This window comes from Hypanus sabinus, chromosome 10, assembly GCF_030144855.1.
Source record: "Hypanus sabinus isolate sHypSab1 chromosome 10, sHypSab1.hap1, whole genome shotgun sequence".
NCBI lineage: Eukaryota > Metazoa > Chordata > Chondrichthyes > Myliobatiformes > Dasyatidae > Hypanus > Hypanus sabinus.
The window spans coordinates 85,239,215-85,265,767 of NC_082715.1; the positions used below are offsets into that span (position 1 = coordinate 85,239,215).

General features: G+C 41.1%; 1 protein-coding gene across 1 annotated transcript in view; it reads right to left on the bottom strand.

The window, feature by feature from the left end:
* The window catches only part of LOC132401336 (protein eyes shut homolog), a 1,222,700-nt gene that overhangs the window by 300,739 nt on the left and 895,408 nt on the right, over window positions 1-26,553 (bottom strand). The window contains exon 26 of the mRNA XM_059983465.1: window positions 14,078-14,266. Within this exon, the coding sequence (XP_059839448.1) occupies window positions 14,078-14,266 (189 nt within the window). The remainder of the gene's footprint in view (window positions 1-14,077; window positions 14,267-26,553) is intronic.

Here is a 26,553-nt window from a genome sequence, read left to right on the forward strand (position 1 = left end):
ATGAAGTGCTTATGGAGTTATAAGAAATACAAGAGAACACTTAAGAAAGAAATCAGGAGGGCTAAAAGAAGGCATGAGATTGCCCTAGCAGACACGGTGAAGGAGAATCCAAAGAGCAAAAAGACAGCAAGGGCAAAATTGATCCCCTGGAAGATAAGAATGGTAATTTATGTATGGAGCTAAAAGAGATGGGGAGATCGTGAATGGATTGTTTCCATTTGTATTTACTTGGGAGGTGGACACAGAGCCTATAGAGGTGAGGCAGAGCAACAACAAAATCATGGACCCTAAACACATTTCAGAGGAAGAGGGATTTATTAGGGTGAATAAATCCCCAGAGCCTGACAAGCTGTTCCTTTGGACCCTAAAGGAGGAAAGTATAGAAATTACAGCAGCCCTAGCAGAGTTATTTAAATCATCTTTAGCAACAGGTGAGGTGGTAATTTTTACAAAATATTATGTACAACAGGACAATCAATACAACATAGAAATACAATTGAATCAGCATGATTTAATTAGTCTGATGGTCTGGTGGAAGAAGCTATCCCGGAGCCTGTTGGTCCTGACTTTTATGCTGCAGTATAGTTTCCCAGATGGTAGCAGCTGGAACAGTTTGTGTTTGGGGGCGACTCTGGTCCCCAATGATCCTTTGGGCCCTTTTTATGCACCTGTGTCTGTAAATGTCCTGAATAGTGGGATGTTCACACCTACAGATGCGCTGGGCTGGCTGCACCACTATCTGGACTGACTAGGGATAGTCAACATTGCTTTGTGTGTCATCACGAACCATTAGAAAAAACATAGAAAACCTACAGCACAATACAGGCCCCTCGGCACAAAATACTTTGCCAAACATGTACTTACTTTAGAAATTACCTAGGGTTACACATAGTCCTCTATTTTTCAAAGCTCCATGTACATATCCAGGAGTCTCTTAAAAGATCCTATTGTATCCGACTCCACCATCACTGCCGGCAGCCCATACCACACACTCACCACTCTCTGTGTTAAAATCTAACCCCTGATATCCTCTCTGTACCTACTTCAAAGCACCTTAAAACTGTGCCCTCTCGTGTTAGCCATTTCAGCCCTGACGATCCAGATGGTCAATTCCTCTCATCATCTTATATACCTCTATCAGGTCACATTTCGTCCTCCATCACTTCAAGGAGAAAAAGCCAAGTTCACCCAACCTATTCTCCTAAGGCACATTTCCCAATCCAGGCAATATCCTTGTAAGTCTCCTCTGCACCCTTTCTATAGTTTCCACATCCTTCCTGTAGTGAGGTGACCAGAAGTGAGCACAGGACTCCAAGTGGGATATGACCAGGATCTAAAATAGCTGTAACATTACCTCTTGGCTCTTGAACTCAATCACATGGATGATGAAGGCCAATGCACTGTATGCTTTCTTAACCACACAGTCAACCTGCGCAGCAGCTTTGAGTGTCCTATGGACTCGGACCCCAAGATCTTCCACACTATCAAGAGTCTTACCATTAATACAAAATTCTGCCATGATATTTGATTTACCAAAATGAACCACCTCACACTCATCTGGGTTGAACTCCACCTGCCACTTCTCAGCCTTGTTATGCATCCTATTGATGTTCTGCAGTAATCTCTGACAGTCCTCCACTCTATCCACAACACCCCCCATCTTTGTGTCATCAGCAAATTTACTAACCCATCACTCCACTTCCTCATCTAGGTCATTTAGAAAAAAATCACAAAGGGAAGGTGTCCCAGAGCAGGTCCCTGAGGCACACCACTGGTCACTGACATCCATACAGAATATGACCCATCTACAACCACTCTTTGCGTTCTGTGGCAAGCCAATTCTGGATCCACAAAACAAGGTCCCCTTGGATTCTATGCCACCTTACTTTCTCAAAAAGTCTTGTATGGGGTACCTTATCAAATGCCTTGCTGAAATCCATATACACTACATCTACTGCTCTTCCTTCATCAATATGTTTAGTCACATCCACAGAAAATACAGTCAGGCTTGTAGTGCATGACCTGCTTTTCACAAAGCCATGCTAACAATTCCTAATTACATTATGCCTCTCCAAATGTTCATAAATCTTGCTTCTCAGGATCTTCTCCATCAACTTACAAACCACTGAAGTAAGACTCACTGTTCTATAATTTCTTGGGCTATCTCTACTCACTTTCTTGATTAAGGGAACAACATCTGCAACCCTCCAATCCTCTGGAACCTCTCCTGTCCCCATTGATGATGCAAAGATCATTGCCAGAGGCTCACCAATCTCCTCCCTTGCCTCCCACAGTAGCCTGGGACATAGCTCGTCCAGTCCCATAGATGTATCCAACTTGATTCTTTCAGAAAGCTCCAGCACGCCCTCTTACTTAATGTCCATAAGATCAAGCTTTTCAGTCCACTGTAAGTCATCTCTACAATTGCCAAGGTCCTTTTCTATCGTAAATACTGAAGCAAATTATTCATTAAGTACCCCCGCTATCTCCTCCAGTTCCACACACACTTTTCTACTGTCACAGTTCATTGGTCCTATTCTCTCACCACTTATCCTCTTGCTCTTCACATACTTGTAGAATGCTTTGGGATTTTCCTTAATCCTGCTCACCAAGGCTTTCTCGTGGTCCCTTCTGGATCTCCAATTTTCATTCTTAAGCTCCTTTCTGCTGGCCTGAAAATGTTTTGGATCTCTATCATTACCTAGTTTTTTGAACCTTTCGTAAGCATGTCTTTTCTTTTGACTAGACTTTCAACAGCCTTTTGTACACCATGGTTCCTGTAACCTACTATCCTTTCCTTGTCTCATTGGAATGTACCCATACAGAACACCATGCAAATATCCCCTGAACATTTGCCACATTACTGCCATACATTTCCCTGAGAACATCTGCTCCCAGTTTATGCTACCAAGTTCCTGCCTGATAGTTTCATATTAAGACCATAAGACCATCAGATAGAAGAGCGGAAGCAGGCCATTCAGCCTATCAAGCCTGCTCCACCAATCAATCATGGGCTGATTCAATTCTGCCAGTATCCACACTCCTCTGCTGTCACCCCATACCTTTTGATGCCCTGGCTAATCAAGAACTTGTCTATCTCTGCCTTAAATACACCCAGTGACTCCCCTTACTCCAATTATATGCTTTCCTAACTTTTCTGTTCCTATCCCTCTCCAATGCTATGGTAAAGGAGATAGGATTGTGATCACCATCTCCAAAATGCTTTCCCTCTGAGAGACCTGACCAGATACCAGATCAAGTATAGCCTCTCCTCTTGTAGGCTTATCAACATATTGTGTCAGGAAGCCTTCTTAAACACATCTATCAAATTCTACCCCATATAAACCCCTTGCTCTAGAGAGATGCCAGTGAGGAGAGCTGTAGACTAAAGGATAGTGGCAGCACAGGAAATTAGGGTGGTAAAGAAAACTTCTGGCACATTGACCTTCATAACTCAAAGTACTGAGTACTGAAAATGGGATGTTATGTATAATACATTGGTAAGGCCTAACTTGTGGTATTGTGTGCAGTTTTGGTCACCAGGACAGGAGGACATGAGTAATAAGGAAAGATTGAATAGGTTAGGACTTTATTCCTTGGAACATAGAAGATTGAGGGGAGATTTGATAGAATTATTCAGAAATAATGAAGGGTATAGATGCGGTAAATACAAACAGGATTTTTCCACTGATTTTGGATGGGACCACAGATGTCATGGGTTAAGGATGAAAGATGAAAAATTCGAAGGGAACATTAGGGAAACATTTTCACTCAGAGGGTCATGTGAGTGTGGAATGAGTTGTCAGTGAAAGTGGTGCATGCAAGCTCAATTTCAACATTTCAGAGAAGTTTGTATAGGTACATGGATGGTCTATGGCTATGGTCTGGGAGCAGGTTTATGGGATTTGGCAGTTGAAGTGGTTCAGCATTGACGAGATAGGCCAAAGTGCCTGTTTTAGAGCAGTATTTTTATGAATCTAAAAATATAAAAAAACAGTTTACTGTTTTTTTTTTTTGTTTTTTTTGCACCATTCCCTGTAAACTCAAGATAATGTTGTGCATGAAAATCCCAGGAGATTAGCAGTTTCTGAGATTCTCAAATCACCAACAAACATTCAACAGTCAAAATCACTTAGATCAAATTTCTTCCCCATTCTGATGTTTGGTCTGAACAATAACTGAAACTATGGATTATGTCTGCATGCTCTTATGCATGAAGCTGCCGTTGCATTATCAACTGATTAAATATTTGCATTAACGAGTATGTGTACAGGTGTACCTAATAAAGTGGCCACAGTGTAAAATAGGAGCCAGACGACAGAGGTGAATTGTAATGACAGCTCTGGCTAGCTGTCCAACTGAAAAGGTGATTTGACTCCAACAATCGGCGCGCACTATTAAAACAGCAGTGTATCCTTACACATCAGGGAAATAGTGAATTCAAACTGGCAGGACATGAAACTCATATTTGTAAGGAAAGCAAAGAATATCCAATAAAGGGCAACACTCTGTGACACTGGAGATACTGCTTGGGAAATTACTGCATCTACTGTCTTTCAAATCCTGCATTTCAAAGTTTGCCTTTGAATTAATATTCCTCACACAATTTGAGAGGGGAAGGCATGAATATCATTGTGATCTTCCATTTGGAACATTGACCCTTTTTCACCCAAGGTAGCTACATCAGTGTTAATCCTTTCAACAGAACTGCCAATTAAAACAGAATAATGTCTTTTCTGTTAAGCAGCGATGGTATTTAACTGCATCCACTTAACACAGAAAAGTATTCCAAAGTGCTTTAGCAGTGACATGATCAAGTTGAACATTTGTGCCCAGTGAGGAGGGCATTGGGGGAAGAAATCTGACAAGATTCAAAAGACTGGTCACTCTAAAAAATGGTTTTGAAATAAAAAGGGGGAAAAGGCAGAGAAATGTAAAAAAGATATTGGGTGTTCGTTCTAGACACAGGCACTGGTAAATCAAGTCAGTGGCAAATATGTAGTAAATAATGTTAATGAAGCACAAGAGGCAAAAGCTGAGAGGGTTCTGAGATTGGAAGAGAAAATATTGCCATTTTTCTTCAAAGTAGTGACTATAGATCCATTACATCAAAACAAGCTTAGACTAAATTCCACTTGATTTAACATTTCATTGAAGAATGGGGCTCTCCCTCAGTGCAAACCTGGGTATATCATCCTAGGGCATCATGTTAGCACAATGGTTAGCATCACGTTTTTCAGTTCCAGTGATTAGAAGATTGGCATCCAATTCCTGCCACTGTCTCTAAGGAGTCTGTATGTTTTTCCCATGACAGCTTGGGTTTCCTCCAGGTGATCTGGTTTCCTCCCACATCCTAAAGTAAGTCTCTATAATGGAGAGGTACCACCTAGCAGAGAGGTCTCATGTAGCACCATGGCCCTGAAAAATGTTGTCTCATTTTTACTGTGTACTGTACCAGCAGTTATGGTCAAAATGTCGATAAAAAGTGACTTTACTTGACCTGACATTGTGGGAGCTGCATCATCAGAATAGTCTTGAGTCAGGGTAGTAAGGCTTTGGCTTGATAAAGCTTTGCCAAGAAAAGGTAGAGGCTAGGTAAGTAGGTAAGTTCATTCCTTATCTCTTATTTAACTCCTGAGAGAATAGGGGGCATGTCTACAGAGCGAGTGTTCTGTTGTGGGTGTCAGATGTGGGATTTCCAGGAGACTTCCAGCCTCCCTAATGGCTGCATCTTCACCATCTGCATTGAGATACAGCTCCTTAGAGACATACTTAGGGAACTGTAGCTCCATGACCTTCGGTTTGTTAGGGAAAGTAAAGTACAGTAGTGATAGACAGGTGTTACAGTGAGGTAATCACCCCAAGGCTACAGGAGACAGATAAATGGGTGGTTGTCAGGAGAGGGAAGGGAGAATGTCAGATAGTGGAGAGCACCACTGTGGCTGTCCCTTGCAAAAATATGTACCCATTTTGAGTACTGTTGGGGGGAACGACCGACCTGGGGGAAACAACAGTGGCCATATCTCTGGCACTAAGTCTGGCTTTATGGCTCAGAAGGGTAGGGACCTGAAGAGGATGGCAGCAGTAATAGGGGGCTCTATATCAGGGGACAGATAGGCAATTCTGTGGACTCAAAAAGGAACCATGGATAGTAGTTTGCCTCCCAGGTGTCAAGGTTGGCAATGTTTCTGAACACATCCACAGTATCCTGGAAATGGAGGGTGAGCAGTCAGAAGTCGTGGTACATATTGGTACCAACAGCATAGGTAGAAAAAGGGAGGAGGTCCTGAAAATAGAATACAGGGAGTTAGGAAGGAAGCTGAGAAGCAGGAACTCAATGGTAGTAATCTCGGGATTGCTGCCTACGCCATGCGATAGTGAGAATAGGAATAGAATGAGGTGGCAGATAAATGCATGGCTGAAGAATTGGATCGGGGGCAGAGATTCAGAGTTATGGATCATTGTGACCTCTTTTGGGGCACTTGGGACCTATACTAAAGGGACAGGTTGCACTTGAATCCGAGGGTGACCAATATGCTTGCAGGGAGGTTTACTAGAGCCATTGGGAGTGGTTTAAACTATATGACGAGGGGGATGGGGACCAGTATGATAGAGCTGAGGATGAGCCAGCAGGTTTATAAGCAGATGATAAATGCAATTTGAATGTAAGCAAGGACGAGACAATGATTGGGTACAAATGCACACAGAGCAAAGAGTTAGACAGGACAAAATTGAAAAAGGATTGAAAGTATGTATTTAAATGTGCATAGTATTCGGATAAAGGTGGACGAAGTTGTGGTGCAATTAGAGATTGATCAGTATGACGTTGTGGGCATCATTGAATCATGGCTGAAAGAAGGCCATAGTTGGGAGCTTAATGTCAAAGGATATACTTTGTATCGAAAGGAGAGACAGAAAGGCATAAGCGGTGGTGTGGCTCTGTTGGTAAGAGATGGAATTACATGAAAGAGGTGACATAGAGTCAGAGTATGTTAAATCATTGTGGGTGGAGTTAAGAAACTGCAAGGGTAATAAAAGCCATTATGGGAATTATGCATAGGTCTCCAAATAGTAGCCCAGATGTGTAGTTGAAATTGCAAAGAGAGCTGGAAAAGGCATGTAATAAGGGCAATATCATAATTGTAATGGGGGACTTCACTATAAGAGACAATTGGGAAGATCAGGTTGGTGTTGTATTGCAAGAGAGGGAATTTGTTGAATGCCTATGAGATGGCTTTTTTGAGCAGCTTGTACTTAAGCTTGCTTGAGAAAAAGCTATTTTAGATTGGGTGCTGTGTAATAACCCAGATCTCATTAGGGAACTTAACATAAAGGAACCCTTAGGAGGCAGTGATCATAATATCATTGAATGCATATTGCAGTCTGAGAGGAAGAAGCAAAACTCACATGTATCAGTATCACAGTGGAATAAAGGGAATTACAGAGGCATGAAAAAGGAGCTTGCCCAGGCAGATTGGGGGAGAATACTGGCAGCGATGATGCCAGAGCAGAGATGGTTGATGATTCTGGGAATAGCTTACAAGGCACAGGATAGATATATCCCATTGAAGAAGCCATTCTCAAATGGCAGGGGTAGGCAACTCTGGCTAACACGAGAAGTTAAGGACTACATAAAAGCACAGGAAAGGACATATAATGTAGCAAAAGTGCGGGTGAAGTTGGATGTTTGGGAAGCTTTTAGAATCCAACCAAGGACAACTGAAAAGCTATAAGAAGGGAAAAGATGAAATATGAGGGCAGACTAGACAATAATATAAAGTAGGATACCAAAAAATGTTCAGTTATGTAAAGAGGAAAAGGGAGGTGAGATATGATATTGGACCACTGGAAAATGATGCTGGTGAGGTAGTAATAGGGGACAAAGAAATGACAGATGAACTTAATGGGTATTTTGCATCTGTCTTCACTGTGGAAGACACTAACAGTGTGCCAAAGGTCCGTGAGTGTCAAGGAGAAGGAGTGAGTGCCATTGTTATTACAAAGGAAAAATCACAAGGCAAACTCAAAGGTCTTAAAATGGATAAGTCACCTGGACCAAATGGACTACATCCCAGAGTCCTGAGAGAGGTTGCTGAAGAGATAATGGATGCATTGGTCATGATCTTTCAAGAATCACTTGCTTCTGGCATGGTCCCAGAGGACTGGAAGATTGCAAATGTCACTTCACTCTTTAAGAAGGGAGGAAGGCCAAAGGTAGGAAATTATAGGGCAGTTAGCCTAACCTCTGTGTTTGGGTAAGTGTTGGTGTCTATTTTTAAGGATGTGGTTTTGAGGTACTTGGAGACTAATGATAAATTCAACGTCAGCATGGTTTCTGTGGGGAAATCTTCCCTGACAAATCTGTCAGAGTTCTTCAAGGAAGTAACAAACTGAGTGGGGGGAGGGGGCAAAGGAGAGGCAATGCATGTCATTAACTTGGATTTTCAGAAGGCACTTGATAAGGTGCCACACAAGACTGATAAACAGAATAAAATCCTATGGCATTATAGGAAAGATATTGGCATGGATAGTGGAATGACTGACAGGTAGGAGACAGCAAGTGGGAATAAAAGGGACCTTTTGTGATTGGCTGCTGGTGTCTAGTGGTGTTAGTCAGAGATCACTATTGGGACCATTACTTTTCACATTGTCAATGCTTTGGATAATGGAATTGATGGTTTTGTGGCAAAGTTTGCAGTTGAAATAAAAATAGGTGGATGGGTAGGTAGTACTGAGGAAGCAATGCAATTGCAGCAGGACTTGGACAAATTGGAAGAATGGGCAAAAAAGTGGCAGATGGATTACAGTATTGGGAAATGTATGATAATGCGTTTTGGTAAAAGGAATAATAGTGCAGACTATTGACTAAATGGTGAGAATTCAAGAATCAGAGGTGCAGAGGGACTTAGAAGTCCTCATGCAAGACTCCCAGAAGGTTAATTTACAGGTTGAGTTGGTGGTAAAGAAGGCAAATGCAATTTTGGTATTTATTTTAAGGGAATAAAATAGAAAAACAAGGAGATAATGCTGACCCTTTTTAAGACATTAGTCAGGCCCCACTTGGAGTATTGTCAATAGTTGTGGGACCCATATTTCAGAAACGATGTGTTGTCATTGGAGACAATCCAGAAGAAATTCATGAGGATAATTACGGGAATGAAATGGTTAACATGTGAGAAGCTTTTGGCAGCTTTGGGGCTGTACTCACTGGAATTTAGAAGTGTGGTGGGGGGGGTGAAACCTACTGAATATTGAAAGGACGAGATAGGGTGGATGTGAAAAAGATGCCTCCTATGGTGGGTGTATCCAAAACTAGAAGGCATAGCCTCAAAATTGAGGGGCAACCTTTTCGAACAGAGGTAAGGAGGAATTATTTTTTAGCCAGACAGTAGTGGATTTGTTGAATGTTCTGCCACAGACTGCGGTCGAAGCCATGTCCATGGATATATTTAAGGCAGAAGTTGATCATTTTCTGATTGGTCATTGCAACAAAGGATATGGCGATAAGGCAGGTGTATGGGGTTGAGTGGGAACCGGGATCAGCCTTGACGGAACAGCGGAGCAGACTCAAATGACTGAATGGCCTAATTTTACTCCCATGTTTTATGACTGAGTTGGGGGCATGCTATGTTGGCGCCAGAAGCTTGGCAATGCCGTTGGCTGTCCACAGCATATCCCCAGACTGTCCCAGCCATTGATGCAAACTACACATATCACCATTTGTTTTGAAGCATGTGACAAATAAAGCATATCTTTCCTTCTTGTGCTTGTGTGCTCCAGGCATTGGAATAGAACAGGAGCCCACAATCTCCTGATGCTGTGGTGGGAAATAACAACTGTGCTCTCCAAAGTCAATTTTTTCTCAGTCTTTCAAATCCTCCTTGAAAGGGAAATAACTACAAATATCAAATTTCTGAAACCAAAGTTCAGAAGTAAGATGATCACATACATACATACATATATATCACATATATATTAACATATACTACCTCGTGATTCATTTTCTTGCAAGCATTTAAAGGAAAAATACAATAGAGTTTATGAGCTATAAACAGACAAAGACTGAGAAACAACCAATGTTCAAATGACAAATTGTGAAAAAAAAGAGGTAATACTGAGAACATGAGCTGCAAAGCATCCTTGATAAGGATTCACAGACACTTTGTCAATAGCAGAGCTATTTGGAACACTGATTAGAAAAACATCTTGAACCTAAATAAATTTTGCAGGTCATTAGAAGGTACAAGATGTCCCAATGTGGTCCAGTTACTGCTTTGGAACTAAATAAACAGCAAGTATGTAATATAGTTAGCACTTATCACATAGAGCAATGGAAACTTCATTCTTGAGGCACCTTGGGAAAGTAACCCCAATCAAAGAGCTGTCAAGAGCCTCTACCACACATAAAGCTTTGTACTAGGGAAGTGCCAAAATAATCATTCACTTTCCAGCACTAATGTGCAACATCCAATACACAAGATCAAGTGTAAGTTCAGTCACTTTAATGGGATCTTATGTCGGGTAGCTGACTAGTAGACCCAGCCATTGATGTACAGTTCTAGACAATTGACACATTTGTGTACCTCACTCTACCCCAAGAAGTGGGCTTTATTGAACATGTACTCTATGTTTCAAAAATCATAGCCATTCAAGTTTATTCCTAGATAAATTTCCCAAATGTAAACTAAAGGAAAACTTTTCTGATATTTCATTGCTGGTCGCTTTCTTCTTTCTATCCTGAAGGGCAAGACGATTATTCCTCAATCCACAAGCAAAACAGGTGTTAAGATCGCTGGTAACAATCACACTGAACAAACCCCCCACAGTTATCTCACCACCACACTACATTCTTTGTTGGAAAATATGGGCTGGGCCCATAGGGAAGGTTCAAGGAGAATGAGACTAATTTGTTCAATCTTTTATAGAATGGAGAACCACAACTGCTTTTAAAAATATTTGGATATCATCCAAATTTTATCATGTTTTTTAAGTGCTTCACAACAAATAAGTTATCCTGCAGTCTACTGCAGTGCTGACAGAGAAATAGACATTAGCAAGGGTACCTAGGGAGGACACACTTTCTTTTCTTTGAAAATGCACCAACCCAACAATATGGGCCTTATATTAAATATTGGCCCTGTACATTAAATCAGGGGTTCTTACCCAATACCAGTGATATTCGGTCCAAATCAACTATGTATAACATGGCAAAAAAAAAAGGGGTAATCCTTCTCACTTTTAAGGCTATCCTTCAGGTTCATAGATGACTTGCTTCCATTCCTGTTGTCCGAAGTGTAAAGTGGCTGAAGAAGCCAAAGTAGGAATAGCAAATTCTATGCAGGTTGTGTACAGATAGATAGCAGGGAATGTGATGTTCTCCTACTCCCACCATTTCCAGTGGGTACCCAAATTCTCCAAGATGCTCCTTCACCATTTAGACCAGTTATGTTCCCAGGATTCTTTCAAGAGAATGAATAACCTGAATTTTTTTTCAAGGAGGCTCTTAGATAATTTTTGAAATGTTTTATATGTTCTTCTGGTAATCTCTTTGTACGACAACTAATATAGAAAGTATGTTTAGGACTGGGTGTCTAGCATGCAAATAATCTGGTTGGCTAGCAGAGTGTACTTCAAGCCTTGATATTTGGGACATACAAGATCCAAGAGAAGCTGGAGTGTGAAGTAACACTCAAAATCCTGGAGGGATTCAGCAGGTCAGGTGGCATATGTGGAGGGATATGGACAGTTGACATTTTGGGTTGAAACCCTTCATGTAGATTGAAAGGTAGAGCAGAGATAGCCAGTATAAAAAGATGTAGGGAAGGGGTGAAGCAAGAGAGAGTGGATTCAAGTGAAGCTGGGGCTGATAGGCAGATGGGGGAGAGGAGAGTGGGAATAATTCCGGAATCTGGGAAGTGACAAAGGGCTGAAGATGATGAAATCCGAGGTGGGAAGAGGAACCAGTAAGAGGCATGTCTTGGTGATGGGCAGATGGGAAGGGTGGAAGAGGGCAAAGAGACATGGTGATGAGGACCCTGTAGATCAGGAGGAGAGAAAAGGGAGACAGAAAGAAGATCAATTGTCAGGTATTGGAGAATTTACTGCACATGCTGCCAGGTTAAAGGCTACCCAGGTAGAATATAAGATGCTTCTCCTGTAGTCTGAGTTCCACCTCAATTTGGTAGTAGGGAAGGCCAAGACAAAGAAGGTGATGTGGGAATGGGAAGGGGAATTGATCACAGCAGACCTACTTGATGTCAAGGAGACCACAATAGGAAGACTGGATGCAATAAATAATACTGCGTTATTTGTATGTAGGACTGCCCCACCTGGAAGGGCAACTTAGGGCCCTGGCTGGAGACAAAGGAGGAAGGGTAATGTAGACTATCCAAACTGAATATGAAGTGCTGATTCATTAGTTTGCATTTTCCCTCACCCTGGCAGAGCAAGAGGCTGAGGACAGATATGTTTGTGTGGAAATGGGGAGGAGAGTTAAAATGACTGATGTTGCAGATGCTGGCCTGGAGGATACTTACCTTGCCAGAGGACCTGGGATAATTTTCTGGAAATAACATTGGTGATTACCTCCTCTTTAGGTGCCTGCTCTAAGAGAGTCCATCTCTCAAACTGTACAGCTAGCAATGAGACAGCGAGCAGAATATGAAGTCCTGATCTTCAAACACTCTAACATCAGATAACCGAAAGCACATTGGAATCCATTGTGAACTTCATCATTTATGTTTGGATTTGCTGATGAATGAGTCCTAATATATGGAGAGTGGTCCATGTATTCCAGGATCCAGTTATTACGTCAATTTATCTAATTGTTTTATTGATAAAGAGCCGTGTTAGTTGACAATCTTTGCAAATGTCCATATTCTCATAGGCTTGAATGAGTAGTTAATGACATGGAACTTAGTCTCTGAATGGATGTACATGTAAGTTAGATCTACACATCCTTCTATTACACACTTTATATGCAATCAGGTGTAAGAAGTCCAAGCAGAACATTAGTGCTGTATCTCTGTGCATTCTCAAGACATAACAGTGTGAATTGTAATAAACAGTCCTGTTTTGGACAGGTGATATCATGCATAACAGCTTGCTTGCTACTGAGTCTATATTGCTACTAATGGTCCACACACACCTTCCCTTGTGCAGCAACATATCTCTGCACATCTTACACCCCAAAATCATATGCTAGCTTCTCTTCAAGACATCGATGCTTAATTCCCTTCTTACCAATCTCTGGATAAAATTATTTCTCCTGAACTGCTTAATGTTTATATTTCTGTCCTCAAATTTTTCACTCAAATGGAAACTGGTGTCTTGTTACATCCTTTTATAATTTCCTAAGAGTGCATTTCTTTCTAGCTCAATTAAACTCAAGGTTCAGAAAAACATGACTTGTCCCAACATGGTGACGGAAATGTTTTTATTGCAAGATGATTCATCACAAATTTGTGATCATATCTAAACTTGTGTTTGACCTCTTCAAGCAGGCAATATGGCTCAGACATATTAATTTTGAGTATGTAAACTAACTTCTACTGGTAGTGCACTTGCCAGCATCAGTCTGGTGTTCAAACTTCAATTAAAGACAAAGAAAGCCATTAACAAAATGGTGAAAATGTGTTAGCATAAAGGATATTGTAACATTGGGTAGCAGGAGAGAGGTAAATGTTCAAAATTATAAATTGAATCATTTTGCAATTTTGATTATAGGTTTATGTTTTATAAATAAATATAAGATAAAAGATCCTATCAGATTTATTGAAATATTGTCACTTCTGGATTAAAATGTACAAACTTTAAAAGCCATATTCAATTCAGAAAGAAAAAATAGCTAGAACAACTTTGAAACCTTGTTCAGAATGCCCCTTGAAAATAAGATCAATTGCAATCTGCTCAGGATGAAGTTACTGGTATAGTCTTTGGAATTCTTCAGTGATTTTCTAAGGTGATTGTGAAGTGTTTCTATTTGAAGGAGATGGTTATTCTTTAAAATTGTTGCTTAATTTGTGCAACAAGTGAACAAAAGAAAGAAAAGATACCCTGATGCTTTATATAATTTTACCTGCTTGACAGCCTTCTCCTTCGTGCTGTGATGAGCAGTGACATTTCACTTCTCCGATATCCAAATCCTCACAGGTTGCCCCAGCCAGGCAAGGACTATCTGCACAAGACACCATTGTTGCTAGGGAGACAGTTGTCAGGGAGATGTCAGGGGCATGTACAGAAGAAGGAATAATTGATGGCCAGACATCTGAAACAATAGAAACGTGTGTTAGGCATCAAACATCACAATATTAAAAAAATGAGAACTGTCATTAAACAATGTCACATGGTAAGATCACTAAATGGAAATATATTTTAGAATGATATAGCTGTGAAAAGGATAATAAAAATGAATAACCTTATAGCAAGTTCTCCAATTAATCATTATCTCCATTTCAACATACCCAGCCATTTTTTTATTCTCATGATTTATCACCATGAGTAACTAATATTGCAGGGAAATAGGAGCAGATTTGATTAAATAAGATCACTTGATACTTCTGGTTTTTTATATCCTCCTTCACCATGACATTCTGAATGAATATCATAAAGCCAGACACAGATGTTCTCACTTATTTAAATGTCATTGCCATAAGCATGTGCTAATGATAAATCAGTTGAATGCAGAGAAGTTCACTGTGAAAAGTCAGTGGGATTAAGCTTCTGTAGTGGGATTAATTTTAGTGGTGAGTGTAATGATTTACAGCGCCAGCATTCGAGGTTCAATTCCCATCACTATTCATATGTTCTCCCTCTGACTGCATGGATCTCCTCTAGGTGCTTCAGTTTCCTCCCACATCCCAAGGGTTCGTGGGTTAGTAAGTTAATTGGGCACTTGGATGTACTTGGGTGGCACAAGCTCATTGGGCTAGAAGGACCCATTACCGTGCTGTATTTCTAATTAAAAATAAAATAATATTACAATCTACTGTAAAAGCAGTGATGGAAAGAGTTAATCTAATTTATTAACAAAGTTAGTGTTCCAATCCATGGGTCTTGATTCTTAAGATATAGGATGCAAGGTTCATTGAAACCAGTATTTGGGTTAATTGTACAAATGACACAATGGAAGATTCTCAGGTGTTTTACAAGGAAGAAAACTGCCATTGGCAGTTAAACAGTTTACACAATTGTACCATGCTATGTTGGAACTGGAGGTATGATGACACATGCAGGCTGCCCTGCACAATCTTCACTGACGTGATTTGATGCATAACAATACATTTCACTGTACATTTTAATATTTTGATGTGCATGTGACATATAATGCTAATTTTTTAATCAACATTTTCTGTGCATTGCTCCAGATTTCTAGCATCCACAGAATCTCTAGTGTCTAGTTCATTTTCAGACTATGTTTAAGTCTCAAAATTCAAACAAGATTGCACTTAGGTTTATATAACCATAGCAACTGTGCAGAATCTCACCATGTTGGCAATTACCAAGTTAATGGCCAACTAATGCATCATTCACAATACATATTGTATAGTGTTTCTAGTATTACAAATATTCCCAACACTTCTCATCTCTCCATTGAAGTTGGGTGAAAGGATTGTGATTGGAAGAGTTTGCTATTTCAAACTGTTTTAAAGTGAATGAGAGAAATGTTTGACAAGAAAATTCTAAATCTCTGGGCAATACATACATAAAGTACAGGAGGAACACAGCAGGTCAGGCAGTATCTATGGAGCACAATAAAGAGTCAACATTTCAGGTCAAAAGCATTCATCAGAGCTTGAGAGGAAGAGGAAGAGGAAGAAGCAAGAATAAGGCAGAGTACAAACTGGCAGGTGATAGATGAGACCAGATGACAGATACAGTGAATGGGTGGGTGGCGGATTGAAGTGGGAAGCTGCAAGGTGATAGGTAGAAAAGATAAAGGGCTGAAGAAGAAGGAATATAATAGGAGAGGAGAATGGACCATGGGAGAAAGGGAAGAGAGAAAATTAAAAGGTACCAGAGAAAGGTGAATCTAGGGGCCCCAACAAGCACAGCAGAGTGAGAAAATGGACAAATATGGAAGAAAATTGAGTTAAGATTTATTGAAGGTTACAGAGCAAAGAAACCATACTACCAGTTTCATGGACAGCTTCTATCCCACTGTTATCAGATTCTTCAAAGGACCTCTTGTAGGATAAAATGGACTCAAACTCACAATCAATCTAGTTATGAACTTGCACCTTATTGCTTACCAGCACTGCACTTTCTCTGTAAGCGTATCATTTCATTCTACATATTACTGTTTTACCCTGTTCTATCTCAATGAACTATGTAATGATTTGATCTATATAAATAGTAAGCAAGACAAAATTTTCACTGTTATCTTTGTAGGTGACAATGATAAACCAATACTAATACCTGGTGTCACTCCTGTACACCTTGGGAATTATGCAGAGCATATTATCTTAGAAGTGCCTCTGAGCATTGGCAGCTCTAATAATATCATCTATGTCATTATTGCAATAAGGTGTCACCTTACATTATTTGCTAAACTTCTAGCAAAGCTAAAACTAACAATCTCAAACTATTGCGTGCAAGTACGGAATTAAATGATGCAGTAAAAGTAGCTGTTAGGGTGAGTACTGGAGCAGGAATGAATGCTAAAAGGTTTGGAATAGTAAAAGCCAATACTTCATTACCTTGGTAAGGGTAACCATAGGTGAAATTTCCATCCCTCCTTGTTTCTCTTCCCTTAAGAACATCCTTAGAAGCTAGGGCACTTAAAATCTATCCTAACATTCAACTCTATGGCACAGATGGCTATGGAGGCCAAGTCGTTGGGTATTCAAGGTGGAGGTTGTTAGCTTCTTGATTAGTGGAGATGTTAAGGGTTATAGGGAGAAAGCAGGAGAGTGGTGTTGACAGGAACAACAGATCAGCCATGATGGAATGGCAGAGCAGATTAAATTCTGCTCCTGGGGCTTATAGTTTTATGATCTGGTTTTAGATGACATTAAACTGCCATGAAGCATCTTCTGTGTTGAAGAAAAGTTATTGCTTGTTATTCAAATCTGTCTGCAAATTGGACATCTAGTTTATCAATTGAAAGAGAAACATAATGAGATGTTCTGAGGATAGTGGGGATTGGGCAAAAACGCTGAATACGTATTGGTCACTTCCGTTGAACAACATTAACCTTCTGACACCTGAGTCTGTGATTCAAAGACAGAATGAAATTAGACACCGAATGAAAATTTGAAGAACTGCAGCTGCTGGAAAGCTGAACAGAAAACAGAAAATGCCACAAAACACTCAGCTTGTCAGGCAGCATCTAGGAAGGGAAATGAACAGATGACATTTCAAGCAAAAACCCTTCACCAAGACTAGAACAGAAGGGTGTAGAAGCCAAAATAAGAAGATGAAGGGGTGGAGAGGGACAAATGCATGTTGGTAGGTGTAAGGTGAGAGTAGGTGAGGGATGAAGTGGGTGGGTGAGAAGTGGGATGAAGTAAGAAGCAGGAAACTGATTGGTGGAAGAGGTTTAAGGATGAAGAAGAAGGGCAGTGGATAATGGAAGAAAAGAAAAGAGGAGGGAACCAAAGGGAGGTGATGGGCAAGTGAGGAGAAGAGAAGGTGTTAGAAGGAATCCATAATGAAGAATGGTAAAAAAAAGAGAAGGGAGAGAGGGGGTAAATTAATGGAGGTTAGAAAAATTGACTTTCATGCAATCATATTGAAGGCTGCCCATGATGTGTTGTCTCTCCAACCAATGTGTACTCACCATGGCAATAAATGAGGCCATGGACTGACGCATAGGTATGGGAATGGGAAGTCAAATTGAAATGGGTGGTCACTGGGAACTCCCGGCTTCTGTGGCAGGTGGAGCAAAGGTGCTCGATGAAGCAGTCTACCAATCTATGTTGAGTCACACTATTGTAGAGGAGGCTGCACTAGGAACACACTATATATAGTAAATGACACCAACAGACTGAAGGTGGAGTGTTGCCTCATTTGGAAGGACAGCTTGGGGCTGTGAATGGTGGTGAGGGAGGAGGTGTAGGGGCAAGTAAAGCACATCCTTTGGGGTTAGCTCTTGGAGAGAGATCAGTGGGGGGTGAGTGGTCAAGGGATCATGTAGAGAGCAATCCTTATGGACAGCAAAAAGTGAGGGGGTAGTGGTAGGGAAAGATGTGCTTAATGGTGGGATTCCATTTCTTATATATCAAAATAAACATTGTGATCCTGTTGTACATAACGGATATTGCAGAGAATGATGCTCTCGATAAAGAGGCTTATGTGGTGGTAGATAGGGACCTTGGGTACATTGTCCTTATTATAGCAGCAGGATGATGGCTGAAAGGAGATGTGTGGGAAATGGTGGGGATGTAGCATTGATTGTACAATGTATTCGTATTAGCTTACTGTTGTCACATGTAAATTTTGTCTTGAAGACTGTCTATGCAGATCCAATCACCACACGGTGCATTGAGCTAGAATAAGGCAAAGCAATAACAATCCAGAATAAAAGAGTAAAAACTACTGAAAATGTACAGTGCAAGTAACCAATAAAGTGCAAGATCATTTTGAGCTAGATCATGACGCTAAGAGTTCATCTTATCGCACAAGAGGTCCATTCAAGGGTCTAATAACAGTTGGATAGAAGCTGCCCTTGAACGTGGTGCTACATGCTTTGGGGCTTTTATAGCTCTGACCCAATGGGAGAGAAGAGAAGTGAGAATGTCCAGATCGGGTGGTGTCTTTGGTTTATTGGCTGCTTTACCGAGGCAGCAAGAAGTATAGTGATAGTCCATAGAGGAGAAGCGAGTACCTGTAGTATGCTGTGAGATTAGTTACAAACTTTCACCTAATCAGCATACTGTTTCATTTGTACACAATACCAAAGCTCTCTGAAATTGTCTTGCAAGACACTCAGTTTAAGGGCAATTAAAGATGGGCAGTAAATGCTGAAAAGGTAATAAATAAAATGGAGTTTAAAAAGAAGCCCACTTTTAGGAGCGGGCAGTGTTGGTGCAGACAGTGGAGTTCTGGGCTTTGGCTCAGCGGGCTTCGGCGCAAGGGGACTTCAGTGAGAGGAAATCAGTGAGCCTGAGCACGTGCTTGCTGAGGTAAAAAAGGTAAGGTCGATAGGTACTTTTTTCATTTATTCTGACTAATCTGGGATCAAGTAATGGGGGAGACAGCTAGAGCAGTGGTGTGCTCCGTATGCAGTATGTGGGAGGTCAGGGTCAACGCAGTTGTCCCTGATGACCACACCTGCAAAAGGTGCATCCAGTTGCAGCTCCTATCAGACCGAGTTAGGGAATTGGAGCAGGTGCTGGATGAACTACGGATCATTCGGGAGGCAGAGAACGAGATAGATAACAGTTATCGGGAGGTAGTCACACTGAAAAGACAGGAGGTAGGCAAATGTGTGACAGTCAAGAGAGGCAGGGGGAGCAGGTAGAGAGAGCAGAGCACCCCTGTGGCCGTTCCAATCAACAATAAGTATACCATTTTGGATACTGTTGGTGGGGATGACCTACCAGGAACAAGTTGCAGTGGTCCTGTCTCTGGCACTGAGGTTGGACCCTCGACTAGGAAGGGGAGGAGGGAAGAGAAGAGAGCGTCAGTGATAGGGGATTCTATAGTCAGCGGGGCAGATAGGAGATTTTGTGGGTAAGATCGGGAGTCTCGGATGCTATGTTGCCTCCCTGGTGCCGGGGTCCGGAACATCTCAGATCGGGTTCAGGTTATTCTCGAGAGGGAGGGCAAGAACCCAGATGTTGTGGTCCATGTAGGGACCAACAATGTGGGTAGGATGAGTGAGGGGGGTCCTGCGTAGTGGGTTAAGCACAATAGGCAGCAATTTAAACAGAGAGAGGAGAAATGGGCTAAAAATTCTATATCTGAATGCACGGTGTCAGAAATAAGGCGGATGAGCTTAAAGCTCAGGTGCGAATGTGTAACTATGATGTTGGGATAACGGAGACATGGCTGCAGGGAGATCAGACCTGGGAAATGAATGTACAAGGGTATACGTGCTATCGTAGGGACAGAAATGTGGGCAGAGGGGGTGGGGTGGCCCTGTTAGTGAGGAATGAGATTCAGTCCTTTGCAAGGGGGGACATAGGATCAGGAGAAGTAGAGTCTGTGTGGACAGAACTGAGGAACAGTAAGGGCAAAAAGACCTTAATGAGTGTTGTCTACAGGCCCCCAAACAGTAGCATGGAAATTAGGTGCAAGTTGAATAGGGAGTTAACATTGGCATGTGGCAAAGGTAATGTCGCAGTAGTTATGGGGGATTTCAACATGCAGGTGAACTGGGAGAATCAGTTTGGTGCTGGGCCCCAGGATAGGGAGTTTGTAGAGTGCCTACGGGATGCATTCTTGGAACAGCTTGTACAAGAGCCGACCCGGGACAAGACTATTCTGGATTTAGTGTTGTGTAATGAACAGGATTTGATAAGCGATCTTTAAGTAAAGGAGCCATTAGGAGGTAGTGACCATAATATGATAAGTTTTTATCTACAATTTGAAAAGGATAAGGGTAGATTGGAGGTGTCAGTGTTGCAGTTGAACAAAGGAGACTATGGAGCCATGAGGGAGGAGCTGGCCAAAGTAAAATGGACGGATATCCTAGCAGAAAAGACAGTGGAACAGCAATGGCAGGTATTCTTGGGAATAATGCACAAGGTGCAAAATCAGTTCATCCCCCGGAGAAGGAAGGATTCAAAGGGGGGAAAGGGGCCACAGTGGTTGACAAAAGAAGTCAGAGATTGCATAGCATTAAAAAAAAGGAAGTATGACAGAGCTAAGGTGAGTGGGAAGACAGATGATTGGGAAATTTTTAAGGAACAACAGAACTTAACCAAAAAGGCAATACGGGGAGAAAAAATGAGGTACGAACGCAAGCCAGCCAGGAATATTAAGGAGGATAGCAAAAGCTTTTTTAGGTATGTGAAGAGAAAGAAGATAGTTAAGAACAATGTTGGCCCTTGAAGAATGAATTGGGTGAAATTGTTATGGGAAACAGAGAAATGGCAGAAGAATTTAATAAGTACTTTAAATCTGTCTTCACTAGGGAAGACACAAGCAATCTCCCAGATGTATGGATGGGCAAGGACACAGAGTAACAGAGGAAATGAAACAGATTGATATTAGGAAGAAACGGTGATGAGTAGACTGATGGGACTGAAGGCTAACAAATCCCCAGGTCCAGATGGTCTGCATCCTAGGGTACTAAAGGAGGAGCCTCTGGAAATTGTGGATGCATTGGTAATCATTTTCCAATGTTCCTTAGATTCAGAATCAGTTCTTGAGGATTGGAGAATGGCTAATGTTATCCCACTTTTTAAGAAAGGAGGGAGGGAGAAAACAGAGAACTATCATCCTGTCAGCCTAACATCAGTAGTGGGGAAGATGCTAGAGTCCATTAATAAAGAAGAAATAGTGGCATATCCAGCTAGCAGTGATAGGATTGGGCCGAGCCAGCATGGATTTACCAAGGGCAAATCATGCTTGACTAATCTATTGGAGTTTTTCGAGGATGGAACCAGGAAGTTAGACAAGGGAGATCCAGTGGATGTAGTGTACCACGATTTTCAGAAGGCATTTGATAAGGTCCCACATAGGAGATTGGTGGGTAAAATCAGAGCTCATGGCGTTGGGGGGAAGATATTGACATGGATAGAAAACTGGTTGGCAGATAGAAAGCAAAGGATAGCGGTGAATGGGTGTTTCTCGGAATGGCAGGTGGTGACTAGTGGGGTGCCACAGGGCTCGGTATTGGGATCACAGCTGTTTACGATTTACATCAACGATTTAGATGAAGGCATTGAGAATAACATCAGCAAGTTTGCTGATGATACTAAGCTGGGTGACAGTGTAATGTGATGAGGATGTTAAAAGAATTCAGGGTGACTTGGATAGGCTGGGTGAGTGGGCAGATACTTGGCAGATGACGTTTAATGTGAGTAAGTGTGAGGTTATCCACTTTGGGAGTAAGAACAGGAAGGCAGATTATTATCTGAACGGTGTAGAGTTAGGTAAGGGAGAAATACAAAGAGATCTAGGAGTCCTTGTTCATCAGTCACTGAAGGTGAATGAGCAAGTGCAGCAGGCAGTGAAAAAGGCTAATGGAATGTTGGCCTTTATTACAAAGGGAATTGAGTACAAGAGCAAGGAAATCCTTTTGCATTTGTACAGGGCCCTGGTGAGACCACACCTGGAGTATTGTGTACAGTTTTGGTCTCCAGGGTTAAGGAAGGACGTCCTGGCTGTAGAGGAAATGCAGCGTAGATTCACAAGGATAATTCCTGGAATGTCCAGACTGTCTTACACAGAGAGGTTAGAAAGACTGGGCTTGTACATACTGGAATTAAGGAGATTGAGAGGGGATCTGATTGCAACATATAAGATTATTAAGGGATTGGACAAGATAGAAGCATGAAATATGTTCCAGATGCTGGGAGAGTCCAGTACCAGAGGGCATGGTTTGAGAATAAGGGGTAGGTCACTTAGGACAGAGTTAAGGAAAAACCTCTTCTCCCGGAGAGTTGTGGGGGTGTGGAATGCACTGCCTCAGAAGTCAATGGAGGCCAATTCTCTGGATGCTTTCAAGAAGGGGCTAGATAGGTATCTTATGGATAGGGGAATCAAGGGATATGGGGACAAGGCGGGAACCGGGTATTGATAGTAGATGATCAGCCATGATCTCAGAATGGCGGTGAAGGCTCGAAGGGCTGAACGGTCTACTTCTGCACCTATTGTCTATTGTCTATTGAAACAGACTGGCATATTTTGTCAATAAGACCAATACTTTCTCTTTGAGGTATATTAGCAGTACAACTCCTCCCAAGTCCAATGTCTGTGTCAGGAGTAAGAAATTGATTCTGTATTGCATTTGTTTTGGGCAGTGTGCCACTAACCATACAAATTTGCATTGGATGGGGAACTGTACAGCATCACATCATAAGAAGTAGGAGCAGATTTAGGCTATTCAGCCTATATCGAGTCTGATCTATCATTCCATAATGACTGGTTTATTGTCCCTCTCAACCCCATTCTCCAGCCTTCTCCATGTATCCTTTGAAGCCCTTACTGATCAAGAACCTAACAACCTCTGCTTTGAATACACCAAATGACTTGGTCTGCATGGCCATCTGTGACAATGAATTCCACAGATTCACTACCATTTGGCTAAATAAATTCCTCCTCATCTCTGTTCAAAAAGCTCATCCCCGTATTCTGAGTCTGTGCCATCTGGTCCTAGACTCCATCACTTTGAAAACATTGTCTTTAGGATGATAGATCCACTCTATCTAGGCCTTTCAATATTCTATAGGTTTCAATGAGATCCCCCATCATTCTTCTGAACTCCCAGACCCAGAGCCACCAAATACTCCTAATATGTTAACCTTTTCATTCCTGGGATAATTTTTGTGAACCACTTCTGGATTCTCACCAATTCAGCACATTCTTTCTTAGATAAGGGGCCGAAAATGGCTCACAATACTCCACGTGAATTCTGTCACATGAACACTATTGAGTTAAAAATTCATCCTGCAGTCTTATTGAAAATTAAGGGGTGAGCTGATTATAATGTTAAAGATGATTAGAAGGAGTCAATTGACTAGGTCAAACTTTGGCATAACAAAAATGTAGGAGCTGTTCCTTTCACGTAAGCTACTGAAAATCTGAAAGGCTCTCCCGTCAAAACTGTCAAATGGAAATTTCAAAACTGGTACTGTTAGATTGTTTATTGGCTGAATAATAACAGTAAGTTCATGAAAGGTTAAAACAACATTCTATGTACTAAATAATTGTTGGCACAGAATCAAGAATAAGAGTTACTCTTTCTTCACCGATGGAAACTTTTGGGCATTTTGTTCCAAAATTATTGTCATTGCTTGGCATTTTACACTGTGACATTTTCAGCTGTGACATATTCCCTTTTAAAATATCTGTTATGTTGAATGCACAGGAAAGGATGAATTTATTTTCTTTCAACTAATGGTCAGTGAATTGGAGTTTTCTTAATAGTTGTAGCGATTTGCAATCTGACATTTCCAAAGCTCGGGCAAGTTTGAAAGCAAAATACAAATATCGTTCTGTCAGGAAGCTTCTTCTGATTAGATTCACAAATAAAAATAATCCTCCAGCATCAAAAAGAAAAATGCCAAATTCAGAAGAGGTTATCGGCACTTCAAAGCAATAACACAGGCCTTTTTACCCATCAAACAGATCAGACAGCATCTGTGGAGAGAGAAATACAAGTTAAATTTTCCTGTCACACCGGGAAAAAGAAAGAACTTTAAGTTTTAACTTTCAAAGAGAATGGGATGGAAGATAGGTCAAAGAAAAAAAATTCTGACGAGCTAGGTTGCGGATTGCCATATTGATGAAAACAGCTGTCTGAAAGATTGAGGGCACAGAATGAAAATGAATAAATGCACATGTAAAAGTTGTGCAGTGAAAGTCAGAGAAGGGACAATGCATATGAGGCAGTGTTATCAGTGAGTAAAAAACTATATTAATCCAGATGGGTGACCTGAACAATAAACTTTTTTCCTTATTCCACATATGCTGCGTAACCTACTCAGTGTTCTCAGCATTTTCTCCTTTTACTTCAGAGTTCTAGGATCTGTAGTTTGGTTATTTCCATTGTCAGTGTTCTGTACTATATTGGGAGCCACAATCTCTCTGTAATCCCGTAGTCACTTCGTTCTTTTTCTAGAGAATGGAGAACCATCATTACTCCTTCCCGTTCTCTTCCCCCCAGTTCGCTCTCATAAGTAAGAATTCTTTTGGTTTGGTGAAAAGGAATATTAGTACCTACATATTGGAGCAATCCTCCCATCATCCGGAGAAACATATAAAAGTTTGCATGGAAAGGTAAAGCAGGTAATTACAAGAGAAATAGAGGGATGTCCTAATAAAATGTCTCAGCCCAAAATGTTGACTCTTTATTCCTTTCCATAGATGCTGCCTGACCTGCTGAGTTCCTCTAACATTTTGTGTGTGTTACAAGGGAAGGTGGAATATGTGAATAAGGAACTTCTGCTTTGACTATACCAGGCACCATTAAGGCTATACATGTAGCTGGTCTTTATTTCTTTCATTTAATCATAGTCTTTTTAATTAAGGAACGATTTACCTGCCTTAGCAGAACTGCAGCCAAGATTCGTTTATTAGATTCTAGGGATGAGGAATTTATTTAGGAGGAAAAGAATAAGCTAATCAGAACTGAGATAAATAAGGCATATGGCTTCAAGATTCAGGGGAGCAGATTTAGGACAGAGATGAGAAGGAAACATTTTCCCTAGTGAATCTGTAGAATTTTCTGCCCATATGGTAGTAGTAGAAGTGACCTCATTAAGTATACTTAAGACAGTTAGATTGTTGCATGGTCTAAATGGAAATTATTTCAGCTGTGGAGAGTTCAGGCCATTCTATTAGTATTTCCCTATTAGAAAATTTCCTTGTCCCAAGACTCAAGCAAGTGAACGTTGTTTGCAATTTCTAAGACAGACATATTCTTCTTTAATTAAAGAATCCAAGACTTAATTAGATTGCAGTCTAACTTGAAATTATCTGCCCTGTACAACTATGACACAGAATGCTATGTTTTCATTTAACAAACAGAGGGAGCAGTACTGAAGGAACCCCAAATCCCTCAGGGGAGCTGCTGAAGTTCACTGTGCAACTATCTCTATGAAACCCCTGCTGTGTTGTGATCAGCAAAAGCCACTGTGCAGACATTGAGGTAGATCTCAACTTCCTCTGCTCTCTGCCTGGTTCATGAGTCTCATCTGATGCCAGGATTGATCAAGGAGCACAGTCTAGGGTGTGGACTGGCACCATAGGCCAGAGTGAGCCTGAGAAAAGAATGGTACTAGGGATTTTATGGGAGCTGGAAACAGGGACAGATGTCTGGTATACAACTATCCATTATCAAGGAACAAATGATGGACACATCCAGAGAAACTGACACAGGACCAAAGGATCAAAATCTATGTCTGTTCTGTTGGGTATAAATAAGATCTGGGGAGCAGAACTGGCAGGGACCTATACAGGTCTGTCACTGTACAGTACTGGCTGGGAAGGATTTGTCTGTGTAAAACACTGGGGTGCATTACTGATGGAGATGGATCCGTTTGTGTACAATACCAGTTCACAGTACTAGTTGGGACAAATCTTTCACTATACAGCACTGAGGCACAACAAGAGAACACTGAAATAATTGTTTTTGGTGCCAAAAAAGAACGATTAAAAATCAGTACTCACTTAGAATCCCTGTCGTTACAGACCAAAAACCTTGTTGTTATGATGGAATCTGACTTAAGTTTTAACTACCACATTAAGACAATTACAAAGTCAGCCTACAGCCATCTTAAAAATATAACAAGAGTTAAAGGGCTTATGTTTCAGCAGGGTCTAGAAGCACTCACCCATGCATTTATTTTTAGTAGGCTTGATTACTTAATGCCGTTTTCAAAGGTCTCTAAAAAAAACTCCCTCAGACAGCTGCAGCTCATTCAGAACACTGCTGCTAGA